This window comes from Rutidosis leptorrhynchoides, chromosome 3 (genome assembly GCF_046630445.1).
Source record: "Rutidosis leptorrhynchoides isolate AG116_Rl617_1_P2 chromosome 3, CSIRO_AGI_Rlap_v1, whole genome shotgun sequence".
Classification (NCBI taxonomy): Eukaryota; Viridiplantae; Streptophyta; class Magnoliopsida; order Asterales; family Asteraceae; genus Rutidosis; species Rutidosis leptorrhynchoides.
In genome coordinates, this window is record NC_092335.1 from 40700331 (window position 1) to 40716249 (window position 15919).

Here is a 15919-nt window from a genome sequence, read left to right on the forward strand (position 1 = left end):
TTCGTGTACCAACGCCGCACTTCCGAAATCCTATATGACCGCAAATGTCATACCCCTATTCTTTGGGCCAACGCATGTGGCAAACAAACACCGAATCTTAACCCGTTCAAGAAACAACAATTGAGATCATTCAAGTCCGAGAAGGGCTCGAGACAACCCATTGTTGCCAGAAGAGTTATACCAAACTTAGAGGAGAACCTCACAAATCCCAGTGTGTAACCGCGTAATATTGAGAACCCGCACCTTGGAAGGGTGTAATCCGTTTCGGGAATCAGGGAAAGTTAAACCCGCGACATGTTAACCCTTTTGAAACCTTGGGGCGTATTGGAACCGCTCCCTACCGTTTAGAACTTCCGACTCAATTAAGTTTCCGTTTACCCTATATTTCGTGTAACAAACTTAGAAACGTGTCCTGCGGAACAGGAACGTGCAATCCTGCTGGATACATCAACTATCGATGACAAACTTCTCTTCATAGGAAAACCAGTTGAAACTGGGGATCGTAAAAACCGAACCTTAATGCAACGTAAAACCCTGACTATCCAAATTCATGAGAACCCTCAAGAACGTACTTTCACTTATTCATAGCATTGACAACGTAAAGTCTCGAGTAAGAGATATCGACTACTACTTCCAACTAAATTTCGGGACGAAATTTCTTTTGAGTTGTGGATAATGTAACATCCCGCGTTTTTCCGTTAAATTTAATTTTAACACCGTCTTTTTCTTTTAAATAATACCTTTCGTTATTTAAATTCGTAGTTTCCGTTGACTAACGTTCATAATAATTCCGTCATTTAATTATAACATCTCTCGTTAACTTGCGTTTTAAAAATATTCGATCGGTTAAATCCCGCACCCGCTTTGAAACTCGAAGGACCGGAGTTGCCAAATGGGCAAACTAGTTGACTAGGTCAACTAGTCAACCCATTTCATCCATTCCATCATCTCCCTCATCCCCTTTCTCTCCATCTCAAGAACACACACACAAACCCATTCCATTCATTCATCATCTAAATTCAATCTTGGAAGCTCACAACAAATCCGATTACATATTTGGAATCCTCTCTTCATCCTCTACAATTTGATACCAACTTCATCTCGTTTGGGTAACATTTCTAAAACTCTAGATTTCTCTAAATTCGTGTTTTTGATTTGAAATGGTGTTAGTTAGTGTCTATGGCTCGAGTCTAACATGAATATATGTTTGGTTTGCTCGATTTGTTGTTTTTGGAGTAACTAGCATGAACTTGAAATGGGTGTGCTTAATCCTTGATTTTGGATGAGTTAATGTTGTTAGATTGTTAAAGTGCATGTTTTAATTGTGTTACTAGTATCACTAGCTTCGTTTTGATGCGTAGGTTGATTAAGAAAACTTCAAAAACATGAATATTGATTTTGTGATGTTTGACTAGGGTTTGATAGTTCTTGACATGAACTTTTGATGCTTGAATGCCATGGAATGTTAATTGTTAGTGATTAGTTGTAATGTATGCTTAATTACCTTCGAAACGGCATATCATATGTGTGAATTGGATTCCCGAAACTTAAAATGCATATTGATGAACTTGAAGCTTTGAAAATGGAATTTTATTGATCACATGACGAGAATTCGATTATTGTCAATGAGGTTTTTGATTGATGAATTGTGTTTAGTTGCATACTACGTCAAAAGAGCTTTCCAACGATATAAGGTGCGAGTTCTAAGAGTTAGCGGTTTGTAATTTATGCTTGAAAGAGTTTTGATTTGGGACTTGAACAATTGAGACTGACCAGGTACCAGCACACGGCTAATGCCGCGGCGCGGCCAGCTTATGTCGCGGCGCGACATAAGCCGTGGTCAGGTTCTGACCACCATGTCCAAATTACGAAAAATGTTTGGCATACTATGGACCTCCGATTCACATGAAACTTGTTCTAACATGCTCATATATGATTAAAAACCTCAGAAAAATAGTTCGGGACCCGACCCGAACGTGTTGACTTTCGTTGACTTTGACCGACCAAAGTTTGACTTTTTGTCAAACTTAACCAAATGATTATGCAACCTTCCTAACTTGTTTCTGTACTTGTATCTTGCATGAAACTTGACAATTTGATTCACATGCTACATAATCGAGTCGTAACGAGCCATAGGACTAATTGAGCACATTTCACCCGACATTGTGTCGTAACCGGTAAATTGATACAACTTACTTGTTTAGGTCAAGGCTAAGCAACTTTCATGCACACGTTTACTTTGCGAAGTACTTTTATACTCGTGCACTCGAGGTGAGATCATAGTCCCACTTTTACTCTTTTTGAACTTATATTGGGATGAGAAAACATAAACGATTCTTTTGAACTAAGTGAACACAAGAACGGGAAAACAAACATTCTACATACGAGTTTAGAACAAAAATCCTCAATTCGATTATCATTAGTTACACTTGCCGGGTGTAAGCGAGAACTTATGTTATATGGCCATATGGGTTTGACAAACCCTCATTCAAACGGTTCGCTACCGTTTACGAATGAAATATATTTTCGAGAATCAGTGTTTGTTCTAGCACTAAGTGATGGGGTATACAATGGAAGGAATGTTAAGCTTTGATAATTGGGTGCTCGTGAAACAAACTTTTGGAATGTATTACTATTATTTCATTGATGCAAATCTTGTGGTTCACTTGTACTTACTTACTTAAACCTATGATTTCACCAACGTTTTCGTTGACAGATTTCTATGTTTTTCTCAGGTCCTTGAACGATACATGATACATGCTTCCGCTCATTATTTGATACTTGCATTGGATGTCGAGTATATGTGCATTTCATGGAGCGTCTTTTGACTTTACTTTAAACCGTGTCGCCTAGATTTCAATCGTACTTATAACGTTGTAACTTAACTTTTGGTTGAACAATTCTTGTAAACTTTGAAACAATCTTTATTTTGAAATGAAGGCGACATATTTTGGTCAAACGTTATCTTAAAGACTTATAATCAGGTAATGGGACCCACGTAGCCGACGCCGTCACTTGACGATTTGTCGGGGTCGCTACACCGTTGCCGACTCCCCTCCGCTGTCGAACCGGCGTTTTGTGTTACCGCCCGCAAGACTTTGAGAAATTAAGGATTTTGGTTGCAAAACATATTAAAAACTAAATTAAATTTTAATTAAATATGAATTAGACACTGAAACATTGACTCACTTTTGTCTTCAAAAATTTCAAGGTACTGGAAGACAATAAAATTAGACAAAGTATTGTGTCTCTAACTCCTAGTATTCTAAGGTGTGTTTACCTTTTATTTGAATGATTAATCGTTGAATGATTCACCATTTAACAACTGAACCTTTAGTTTTTGATAGATAGTACTAAAACGTTATGTGGGTCACATAACATATTTTGAAAATCCAAATTTAATTTGATCTATGATGACATATATGTATGGATGACAATGGATCGGATATGAATCGGATGAGGTCGTATCCATATCCATATCTATTTAGTTTTTGTTCATCCATATCCATATCCATATCCAATGGATTAAGCGGGTTAATGGATATCCATTGAATATTAAAAAAATGTTATAATATTTTCAAATATGTGATTAAGACAAAAACGTAGTATAACAAAAATTTATATAATGTGAAATAATTATAGGGATTATCACTAAAATGCCCATTTTTTCTCCCATATTTGACTCAGAGCTCATAAAAACAAAAATTTGACAATTTGCCCCCGCAAGACGCAAGGGCGCAAGGTGCTCTTTGCGACCTTGCTCTCCGATGGACGCAAGGACGCAAGGTGCCTCTTGCTCCCTTGCTTCCCGGGGACGCAAGGTGCCTCTTGCGACCTTGCTTCCCGGGGACGCAAGGACGCAAGGTGCCTCTTGCTCCTACCTGATGTCATAATCAATGTTTTCTTTCAGACATTTCATCAAACACCTTACGTGCGTCTTTTGTGATACGGATCATTAACCATCACAGCCCATATATATGTACGATATGATATTTTCAGCTTTATTGCTTTACTATTTGTATATTAAAATAAATAAAATTAATATTACGTTTGATTGGTACTCCGTATTCGATATTGATATTATTGTGAATATCTTTTTTCTTTCTTCTTTTTTCTAATAAAGGTGTTGCAACACGGTTAGGAAACTGCATTATATATTTGACTCTTGATGAGGTTGTGTACCTCGTGGATGTCAGGTGCGTAATGGACCAATTGATCAATTCACAATAAAATAGAATATGACTCGCAAAAAACCGTATCACGCAAGATGCACGTAAGGTGTTTGATGAAATGTCTGAAAGAAAACATTAATCGTGATATCAGGCGGGAGCAAGAGGCACCTTGCGTCCTTGCGTCCCCGGGAAGCAAGGTCGCAAGAGGCACCTTGCGTCCTTGCGTCCACCGGGAAGCAAGGTCGCAAACATGGCCTTGCGCCCTTGCGCCTTGCGCGGGCAAATTGTCAACTTTTTTTTTAATGGGTTCTGAGTCAAAAAAGGGGAAAAAATGGGCATTTTAGTGATAATCCCATAATTATAATATATCCATAAAAACGTGTAATCTTTGTCTAAGATATAACACAATTTATTAAATTTACTATTAAACATAGATAATTACAAATTAATTGTTTGATTTGTATGTTTATTTGATTATATATACGTGTTTTATTGTTATATATCATGATTAATTCATTATGTGATTTCAAGAAAAAGATATGTGTGATTGTAAATACATTTATATAGTAAAGGTATTTGCATATATCTATATTTATGTATTTATAAATGTATTTCGGGTTAATATGGATATATTCATAGATGAAACTTTTTCATCCATATCCATATCCGTATTCATTTAAGTTTATCCATATCCGTATCCATATTCATTATAAATCAGATGGATCAGATGGATATTCACTGAATCGGGTGGCCATCACCATCCCTACATATATGTTACTCCATATTTTATGAACAAATAGTATATATATACGTTAATAGAGCTGAGAGGGTGTGAAATAGAAATTCAACTAAAGATTGTGGGGATAAAAGGTAACTTTGTTTTTCCAATTTCCACAAATCAATTTTGGAAAATTCTCTCCATCTCCAGCCAATTGCTCCAGTGCTAACCTAAAGTAAGTATTCTCCCTCAATTTGCTCCTTTAATCTTGATTATTTTTTTTCTTCCTTTAATCAGTTATAGTACGTATCTGCACTCAGCGTTTACTCACGAGCTCTGTTTTTATTAAATGTGATGTATATCCTGTTTGTGATTAAAAAACTCACCTCAAATTACTCACATACGAGTTTTTGTTTTTATTGTTACAAAAACGACATGAATTTGTACCAACACGTTGTGGATGTGGATAAAAGTTGAAATATTTAAGATGTAAAATGATATTATGCACTGTAATTGAGGTGGAGTTTTAAGAAGTTAGAGCATAATTTCCTTAATGAATAAGTCTAATTGATGCTGATTTTATATTATGCACTGTAATTGTCATCAAGTGTGTGCTATAAAAACTAAATCAGTATAAGTATTCTAGATTAAACTTTGGATTATTGATCCATTTATAATAATTTTAATCCTGAACACGTAAAGTGAAAAACACATCTGTTTTGTGTTTGATACTGATAATGCTGGAACTTATATAGAGCTGTTCATCATGATACCTATCAGATCAGTTTCATTTGTTAAATATATTCGGCCACGATTTACATTGATATTCTCATCATGTGATTTATAACATACTACTATTTTGCAGTGTATTACTGTTTTATAAAATGCTTCGAGTTGCTAAAGAGTTTGTTTTTTTATACAAGTATTCTCTGTGTTCAAAGTATAAAGTGCTGTGTGATTTTAACAACCCTAATGTTTATTGCTAGTGTCTTGATGCATTGATTTTGTTATCGCAGATAAATGGATTTCGTTTCATAGGTGCCTTGATTATATGAGAGCTACAAACTTACTCTGGAATGGAATGTATGTAAATCGTCCTTCACATTTGGGTTAATTGGTCTAACAATATCTGATCGTGTTGCTGGTATTGTTCCCGTGCGTGGGACTTCTATGTACCCAACATTCAATCCTCATTATAGTACTAGTTCAGGATTCTTAACTGGTACGGTTTTATTTCAAATTTTTAATGAAAACTTAAACTGGTTGGTGTATACTTGTTTAACTTTGTTTACCGAGTCAATGGTTCATCTGCAGATGACCGTATCCGGGTGGAGAAACGCTGTTTGACAGATTTCAAATTCTCACATGGTGATGTTGTAGTTTTCTCACTTTCTGGTATATTCTAACTTATCGCTATTTTCATTGTCTGGGTTTTGTATATTACATTTTATGAATATGAGCTAGTATATATATTTATTCAGCATTGTTCCATTCAAGACGAGCTTTATTAAGTCATGAGTAGATGTATTTTTCTGTATGGGCTGACCCTTGGGTGAAGGAGCAAATTCTAAACATTCCCAAGATTTGCACACGCGTGAATATAAAGTTGTTAGTGGGGTCCTCAACATAATGACTCGTTAATTTATGTTTATAGATTCCGTTGGGCTTGATAGAAAGTTTTCTCAAGGTTGACTCACCACTACCTTGTATAAAATTGTAACAGCATCAGGGTGCAATTGCACTTGGCATGCCAGATCTTTTGATTCTTTTAAATTTGTTGATAAATACATGTTTTAAGGTATAGTTGACTGTGTACTTTTGGTTTGAGTATTATCTTAAGGGATATTGTTCCTTTCATTGCTCCAACCAAGCGGAATTATGTATTTGGTGGCTATTGCATCACATGCATCCATTAAGGTAGGTTTGTACGTACATCTTCATTCTATTACATTTTATAACCAGTTTTTATAATTGTTGTAATTGTAATTGTAGTATATAATATGATATAAAAAGTATTCAATCTTCTCCAGCAACATCAGTGTTGTATACATTTGTAGTTTCGTGTACTTGATATAAGGCTCTTTAATTTTGATCTGCTTGTCAAGAAGTCAATGCAAGTAGTATGTCTTTTGTTGTAAAATAATTGTCAATTGTTTATTTTTATCATCCGAAAAAGCATGCATATTGTTTCACAATATTCTCATTTGATGGTGTAAGTTTCTAATAGTTCTTGTTAGTTGCTATTCCCCAAACCTTTGTTTCTTAAGTTTCTTATTGCGAAGTTAGAGGTAATTATTTTCTACATCTATAAAATCGACATATTATTCTTATAAAGAAGGAAGAAATTAAATGATCTTACAAGGATGGAACTAAACGAGAACTACGTGAAAACTATCTTGATCTGTTCGTCCATCATTTTATTAGACCTCAACAGAGTTTTGATCTCAACAAAGTTATATATTTATAACTCAATGATCTGCAAATGTGAGAAAATAAGTTATGTGTGGTTCGACGATCCACAAATGAACGACTCGAACATACAAATACTATTGCATGCAGTACTCCGTATATATCTTCTAATAAACGGTTATAATTATTTCTTCTTTTAGTTAGGTTTTTGCTCATATGATTCTATATTAATAGAAATTACTGTATTTGTTTAGGTAACAGCTAATTAAGTTTTTATATATTATTCTCGAGGACTTTATATATGGAAAGTATATTCCTAAAAATTTGTGATATACACTCATCCTTGGCCAGACAACCCTTGGCAGACACGTCTACTTGCTGCGTTAATCGATCACTTTGTGCCCAAGTAACCTATTATCACGTGCAATTTAAAATAAACATAAACCCTATATATATCAACCGAAATCTCATATTAGTTAACCCTAATCGCTAATCCTAATCAATCAACTCGAAACAATGATGAACACAGAAGTCAAATCCAACCTACTCAATAAATCTGAGGCTGATGATGATCAAAATTCCATCGCAGATCATTCTAATCATGAATCTGCAGAACTCATCGGTTGCAATGTGGACCTTCTTACCAAAATCTTTCTTGGTCTCCCAGCGAAGTCTATCGTCCGTTTCAAATCTGTTTCAAAACAATCGCAGTCCCTTTTGACTCTAGACCCTCGTTTCACTACCATGTTTGACAAACTTTTCAACTCTTCTGGTCTTTATTATCATGAATTGCATGTTCCCTTTGATGTTAAAAATCCAAGCACTCCGCCTTTTCGTACTCTTGATTTCTATCCCGATGGTATCAGAATTGTGCAATCTTGTAATGGATTACTACTTTGTCGTTGCGATACAAACGAATATGAATATGAATATGAAGGTAATGGTAACTACTACGTTTTCAATCCCACCACAAAGAAATTCTCATTAATCCCGCCTGTTATTGATGATTATGATGATGATGATGATGTTGATGATGATCATGATGATGATGATGATGATGATGATGATGATGATGATGGTGGTGGTGGTGGTGGTGGTGGTGATGATGGTGATGATGATGATGATGATGATGATGGTGGTGGTGATGATGATGGTGATGATGATGATGATGATTATAATGATGCTGTAGAATTGATCCGTTTTATGGGTCTGGCATACCATCCAACCGAGTGTGTTCATTACAAACTTGTATGCATTCTTCGTGCAGGACATACTCAGCGTGGTGGGGGGCAAGGGTTTAGTGAGCATGGAGATAGAATGTACGACATTCAAATATATTATTCCGAAACAGGGGAATGGAAGAAACTAAAAAATCAAAGATTCACTCCCCTTGATTATACTGAATTCAGATATGGAGTTTATTGGAATGGAGCCTTTCACTGGGCACCCTCGTGTCCTAATCCGATGTACTTGAGCCTGGATGATGAGCAGCTAAAAGACCTGCCATTGCCGTCCACATTGCCCGTGAGGTTTGGTTATTTCAGGAAGAGGCCACTTTACTTTGGGGAATCTCGTGGCCATCTACATCTAGTAGATACCATTCATGAAAAGAACCCCTCAAGTTTGAACGTGTATGAAATGTTGAAAGATCACTCCGGGTGGTTTATCAAGTACCAACTAGACTTCCATGAACTTTTTGCCACTTACCCGAAAATGACCCATACCTATAGGAAGTTCGATGGTAATAAATTTGAATTCGGTGTCTTAGATGTGGTTAGAGGTGAAGAAGAAGAAGATACATTCATGGTGGTGAAAGTTGTAGATAATATAATCATGAGGTACAATATTCTTGATAAAAGTTTCATAAAGTTATGTGATATCCCTTATGATAATATTGATCCGGAAGTTGAGGGATGTTTCTCAAAAGCATTCGGCAAAACGTTTCATCCTTTTGTTGGTCATCGTTATATAGAGAAAATAGGTTCCTTCTAACACAAGTGACATTTGGGTATGTGATCTGATCCAAGCTTATTATGTGATATTGAATTTAAATGGCAGCTGCTTCATTAAAAATGACAATGTTTTTTTTTTTTTTTTTTTTAATGGGATTGAAGAGGCAAGTGTATATGTTCATTTCATTCTTAATTTCGTATTTTAATTTCTTCTTATAGTGGTTTAGTGGTTCTTTATAAATGGATTGTCGTATTATTGAAAGTGTGGCACTACTTATCCAGGATTTTTACATGTAATGATTGAGAATTTGACCACCCCTTTGTTGAAAGTTGAAACTAGTCTTCCACCCTAGAATATTCAAATTAAATCCAGAAAGAAAAAGAGAAGAAAAAAATAATAATAATCGTATTGTTGTTTATATAGTTTTTGTAATCATATTATTACTTGCATAACAATAGAAATTGTAAGAAATTAAATGTTTTTAAGTTGGGTTATCCTGCCCCAGTTTAACCTGTTATCTTGTCTCACCCAATTTACCACCTCTAGGCTTACTACTCCAACATCATATTTCAAAGAAAATAAAAGTAAGAAAATTACCACTCTTTAACAATGAAGTTAGACCATCCCATGTCAATGCAGATTTTATCATGGCTGGCCAAAATGGGGAAACGTTATCTGATCAATCAATTTGCTGCAACATAATAGACTTCAGTGGATACTTCAGCCAACTTATAAAATCTATTAGTGATGTATTGGATTATATTGAGTCAAACATGATTGTAATGTACCTTGAAAGAGAAAGAGATAAAGGGATTCCAATAACTTTATATACAAATATTGGGTCAACGCTGGTCAACTCTCAGCTCGTCCCCGTCTCGTCCAATCTCCCAAACAACTGGTCCCTGACTTGCCACTAACCTTGATTGTAGACATTCAATTCCCACTCTTATAACCACTATATTGAGTCAACACAAGTACTAGGTATTTCACTGTAAAATAACTGTCAATTGTTTATTTTTATCATCTGATCAATAAACATGTTGTTTCACAATATTCTCATTTGATAGTTAAGTTTTTAATAGTTCTTGTTAGTTGCTAGTCCCAAAATCTTTGTTTCTTAAGTTTCTTAGAGCACGAGGTGCCCGTGGTCCTCTTCAGTGTCCATTTTCAGTGTCCATTTTGGACACTGAGATTGACTGACTGGATGTTTGGTGAGCGTGTCCACAGTGTCCATTTTCAGTGTCCAATTTTTTTATTTTTTATTTTTAAATTAAAAAATTAAAATTAAACAAAATAAAATTAAACAAAATTAAACACACTAAGATTATTATATTAAAATAGTACGATTAAACATAGATAAAACGGATACGATACGATTACATTTAAATAAAAAAGTCCAAATAAATCGAATCCTGACTCACGTAACCTGATTCAAGGCTACTCGAATCAGAATACTCCGGATTAACTGGAGAAACGCCCATGTTTACAAGATACAACTCAATTTGGTCCAGGCTCTCTCTTTTTGCGCATCCCATTGCTCATCCGTAAACAGAAGCTTCAACTCTTGCGCTTCTTCAGAAAAAAACACAATTTGCGTAAACACATACGGTGTTTCTTTTTGAAGAAACTTGGTCAACTTTGTCCAATCTTCAACCACGGAAAGTTCGACATCTTCAAACGATTTTTTTCACCGTCAACGTACGACTTCCAGTCGTACGCCGCTCGGCCCCCGTAGTGTACGTCGAGAGAAACTTTGGTGGAAGACATGATTTTTGTAATTTGAGAATGTGTAGTTGGAGAAGATTAATGAATTGTTTGTAGAAACTAGCAAAAGTGACCCGCGCGATGCCGCAGGGTCTTTCAGGTTGCATATCATAGCTGATGTAAAAAACGTTTTGCTACGGTTGTGTTTGGATACACGAGGTTAGTACCTAGTATACATAATGGTTTGTTTTTTGAAAGACGTCCGTTTCGCGTATAGTTAGTTGTGTTGGGTTCGCAAGATTATTTCGAGTTGAATGGTGGTGTCGGAAAAATTTAACGCGCGTCGAGCGAGAAGATATGCTCCGTTAAAAATTGGGGTGGAGTTTATTAATTAAAATGATGAATGACGGTTTATACACCTCTTTTGGGGGTTGAAATTGCAAATTGTTCAAAGTTTGGGGGGTGGGATTTGTTTTTTTTTTGGCCTTGTCGTTTTGTTTTGGGATTTTGGCCAAAACGACCAAATCCCTCATGGGATTTAGTATATACTAGAAAAAGGAGTCTGCGCGATGCCGCGGGGTCTTTGGGTTGCGTATTCATAGTTAACGGAGCGTATTATAGGTGTGTGTATATGTATCGAATATAGTCCGATGTATTGAGCGTTTTTTTTAAGTGTCCGTTTCGCGTATAGTTAGTCCCGTTGTGTTCGTAAGATTTTTTTGAGTTGAACGATGGGCTCGGAAAAATTTAACTCGCACCGAGCGAGAAGATAGGACCCGCTAAAGATTCGGGTGGAATTTGTTTCTTTTATTTTAATAAAATTGTATATTTACATTTTTTACCCATGAGAAAATGAAAACTTGAGGGGTCGTTGTGTAAATTGAGTCAAAGGTGAGGAGCCGATTGCAGTGTGAGCGCAAAGTCAAAACTACAATCTCAAACAATTTAAAGTACACAAAGCTTCATGAGTTTTAGTATATAGGGGTAATCTTCATGAGTTTTAGTATATAGGGGTAATTGGTGTGAAAAAATGAAAGAATGATGTGAGGTATTTATAAGAAAAATAAAAAATAATAAAAACGTTCAAATTCAAACGGTAAAACTAGATTACCAATGTCAAACGGTCCATTTTTTGCAGCGTCTTTGGCCAGAAATTGAAAATCAGCAGTGGGATTCGACCCCGGCGACGGCGAGTCGGTGTCGGCGACGGTGACCTCACCTTCGATTTTGTGTGGACGGCGAGATTGGGGACGGGGACACCCTGTGCTCTTACTGCGGAATTAGAGCTAATTCTTTTCTACATCTATAAAATCGGCATATTCTTAGAAAGAAAGAAGGATGAAAATGATTTTATACAGATGGAACTAAATGAGAACTGCACGAAAACTATCTTGATCTATTTGTCCATCATTTTATTAGACCTCAATAAAGTTTTGATCTCAACAAAGTTTTATATTAATAAGTCAATGATCTGCAAATGTAAGAAAACATCCACAAATATATGAACGAACATACAAATACTATTACATGCCGTACTTAATATAAACCATTGTATTACTTCCTTAATAGGTTTTTAATTTGTTTCATATGATTATATTTTTTAATAAACGGTTATATTATATCTCCTGTTAAATAGGTTATAGCTTCACATGATTCCAATAAAATAGGATGACCAAACTTTATCACTTTGTGCTCAAGTAACCTATCACGTGCAATTTAAAACCAACATAAAACCCCTATATAATTAACCGAAATCCCATATTAATTAACCCTAATCACTAACCCTGATCAGTCAACTCGAAACAATGATGAACACAGAAGCCAAATCCAACCTACTCAATAAATCTGAGGATGATGATCATGATTCCATCGCAGATCAGTCTAATCATGAATCTGCAGAACTCATCGGTTGCAATGTGGACCTTCTTTCCAAAATCTTTCTTGGTCTCCCAGCTAAGTCTATCCTCCGTTTCATATCTGTTTCAAAACTATGGCAGTCCCTTTTGACTCACCCTCGTTTCAGTCCCCTGTTTGACAAACTTTTCAACTCTTCTGGTCTTTATTATCATGAATTGCATGTTTCCTTTGATGTTGAAAATCCAACCACTCCGCCTTTTTGTACTCTTGATTTTTATCATACTAATGGTATCAGAATTGTGCAATCGTGTAATGGATTATTACTTTGCCGTTGCGATAAAGATGCCTATAAATATGAATATGAATATGTAAATGAAAGTAGTGGTAACTACTACGTTTTTAATCCTACCACAAAGAAATTTGCATTGATCCCGCTTGTTATTGGAAGTCCAAGCGCTAAAACCTTAATCCGTTTTATGGGTCTGGCGTACCATCCAACCGAGTGTGTTCATTACAAACTTGTATGCATTCTTCGTACAGGACATACTGAGCGTGGGCGACAAGGGTTTAATGAGCATGGGGATAGAATGTACGACATTCAAATATATTATTCCCATACAGGGAAATGGAAGAAACTAAAAGATCAAACTTTCACTCCCTCTAATTATACTAAATTCAGATATGGAGTTTTTTGGAATGGAGCCTTTCACTGGGCACCCTCGTGTCCTAATCCGATGTATTTGAGCCTGGATGATGAACAGATACAAGAATTGTGTTTGCCATCCCCATTACCCGTGAGGGGTGGTCGTTATGGTTGTTATCGCGTGGACATGCCACTTTACTTTGGGGAATCTCGTGGCCATCTACATCTAGTCGAATACTCACATGAAAACAAACCTTCAAGTTTGAATGTGTATGAAATGTTGAGAGATCATGCCGGATGGTTTATCAAGTACCAACTGGACTTCCATGAACTTTTTGCAACTTACCCAAACATGACCCGTACCCGCCGGGTCTTTGAAAATAATGAATTCAGAGTCTTAGATGTGGTTAGAGGTGAGGAAGAAAAAGATACATTCGTGGTGGTGAAAGTTCTAAATAATATCAAGAGGTACAATATCCTTGACAAAAGTTTCCAACTCTTATGTGATATCCCCAATAATATTGAGGAAGTTGAGGGATGTTTCTCAAAAGCATTCTCCGAAATGTTTCATCCTTTTGTCGGTCATCGTTATATCGAGAAAATAGGTCCTGTTTAACGCAAGTGAATTTTGGATATGTGTTCTGATCCAAGCTCATTATGCGATATTAAATTTGACTCCTTGATTATTGAAGAGGCAAGTCTTTATGCTCATTTCATCCTTGATTTTGTAGTTTACTTTCTTCTTGTAGTAGTTCTAAGAGGTAGAAAACCTGCTATGCAGTTTAAAACTTATTGCAACTTAATGCATCTTAGCATAACTTATTGAATTTATTTATTTATTTAGTCAGTGCACACACTCTTCAGGCAAGTTTCCCAGGTTTTATGGTCAATAGGTCGTAAATTCAAAGCAGGTTATACGGTTGTAGTATCATAATCGTTGCAAAACTTATTTAGCATTTTCATTGCACATTAGCACTTTATTATACAACTATTTACTAAACAAAAACAGGGCATTTCCTTTCCATGTGCTTTTATAATCAACGTTGTTTCACACATATTGGAAAATTCGTCTTTCAGACTGTAGAAAAATTACTTGGTTCAGACTCTCCAACAACAACAACAACAACAACAACAACAACAAAAAAGGAAAAAAAGAGCTATTGTTTTCCGTTGCGAAAAAAGCCCCCATATCAATAGAAAAATCGTTAAGAATGAACACTTGAGTGCAATGAGGTTAGAGTTATTCGCGCGTTTAAAGGGCATTACATTGATATTCCACCTATATGTTCATTACCAATATAAAAATAATGAATGGTGTGAATATGCATTATAAAAAAGTCTTCTCGGGAGGCAGAAAAGAGAACAAATATTTCCATAAGAATATTGCATTAAGGGTTTAGGGCTCTCCTAAAATGGCAATAGTATGGCAAAGAGAGGTTTTAAAAAGTTACAATAAACAAAATCTAGACAGAAAATAAGATATCACCCCTCTAACATAAAACAAAATCAATTATCACTTTCAAGTATTAGTGGCCCTAGTGTACATCTGTTGACTAGCATGAGCAAATACCATCCTGATTGCACCTCTCGCCATCAAATCCTTGATCGCGTTTCGTGCCAATGATCCATTGATCTAAAACAAAACAAAGTGTAAGAACATAGAACAATCTTTTAAACTTTATGATGTTTAATTCGCATAGATGATATTAAAATAATTAATTGTGACGATTTACCTATTGAAAATTGAAAAACCGAGGCAAGTAACAAGAGAATGTAACTTTCATGAAGAAAATCAATGTTGCATATATTATTTTTAATACAGAATTTAATAAGTACCCTTAATCTGTCTGATAAGATGGAAGGTGTAACGACCCTGAATTTTCTAACGTTTATTATTAATATTTATTATTTATACTTGCGCTTTAATAAATGTATTTATATATATTTACTTGTTATCGTATTTGAATCTCCATGGCCCGACTTGTCTTTGTGACGTGCGTACTTCTCACGAATAATATTTTTGAATATTATTTACATTCATGATCATTTATTATTAATCATTTTAATTAACTAAGGTTAGTAGTTAATTACTTGGGCTTTATTTATTTAAATTGCATACTTACTTGTACTTGGGCTTGGACTTTTATTTCATGGACTAGTAAGCCCACCCTACACATTTAATGGACTTGTAAGCCCATGTTATATGCTAATATTACATTAAGGTAAAGCATGAATTAATTAGCTTAATTTAGAGACAAAACACTTCAAGCATGCTACACCTTTCTCACATGCATTTAACTTACTACCCTTTCCTAGCATACTATAATATCCCACACTTGAAAGTTGGCTAGTTGACTACCCTTTTAAGCACTCCAAAGCCGTCCACTTTGAGGCTTCAAGGAGGGAGTTTTATTTTATTTTAACTTGTTACATATTGCAAGTATCCTTTCATTTTTCACACAC

General features: G+C 35.5%; 2 protein-coding genes across 2 annotated transcripts; both read left to right on the top strand.

Moving 5' to 3' along the window:
• Positions 1 to 7815: 7815 nt before the first annotated feature.
• Positions 7816 to 10169, top strand: LOC139899899 (F-box protein At5g07610-like). Its single transcript, XM_071882723.1, has 3 exons — positions 7816 to 8236; positions 8489 to 9214; positions 9892 to 10169. The coding sequence occupies exons 1-3, from the start codon at positions 7816 to 7818 to the stop codon at positions 10167 to 10169; spliced, it is 1425 nt and encodes a 474-aa protein (XP_071738824.1).
• A 2592-nt stretch (positions 10170 to 12761) lies between these two features.
• LOC139899900 (F-box protein At5g07610-like) lies at positions 12762 to 14072 on the top strand. Its single transcript, XM_071882725.1, has one exon. The coding sequence runs from the start codon at positions 12762 to 12764 to the stop codon at positions 14070 to 14072; it is 1311 nt and encodes a 436-aa protein (XP_071738826.1).
• Positions 14073 to 15919: the final 1847 nt, after the last annotated feature.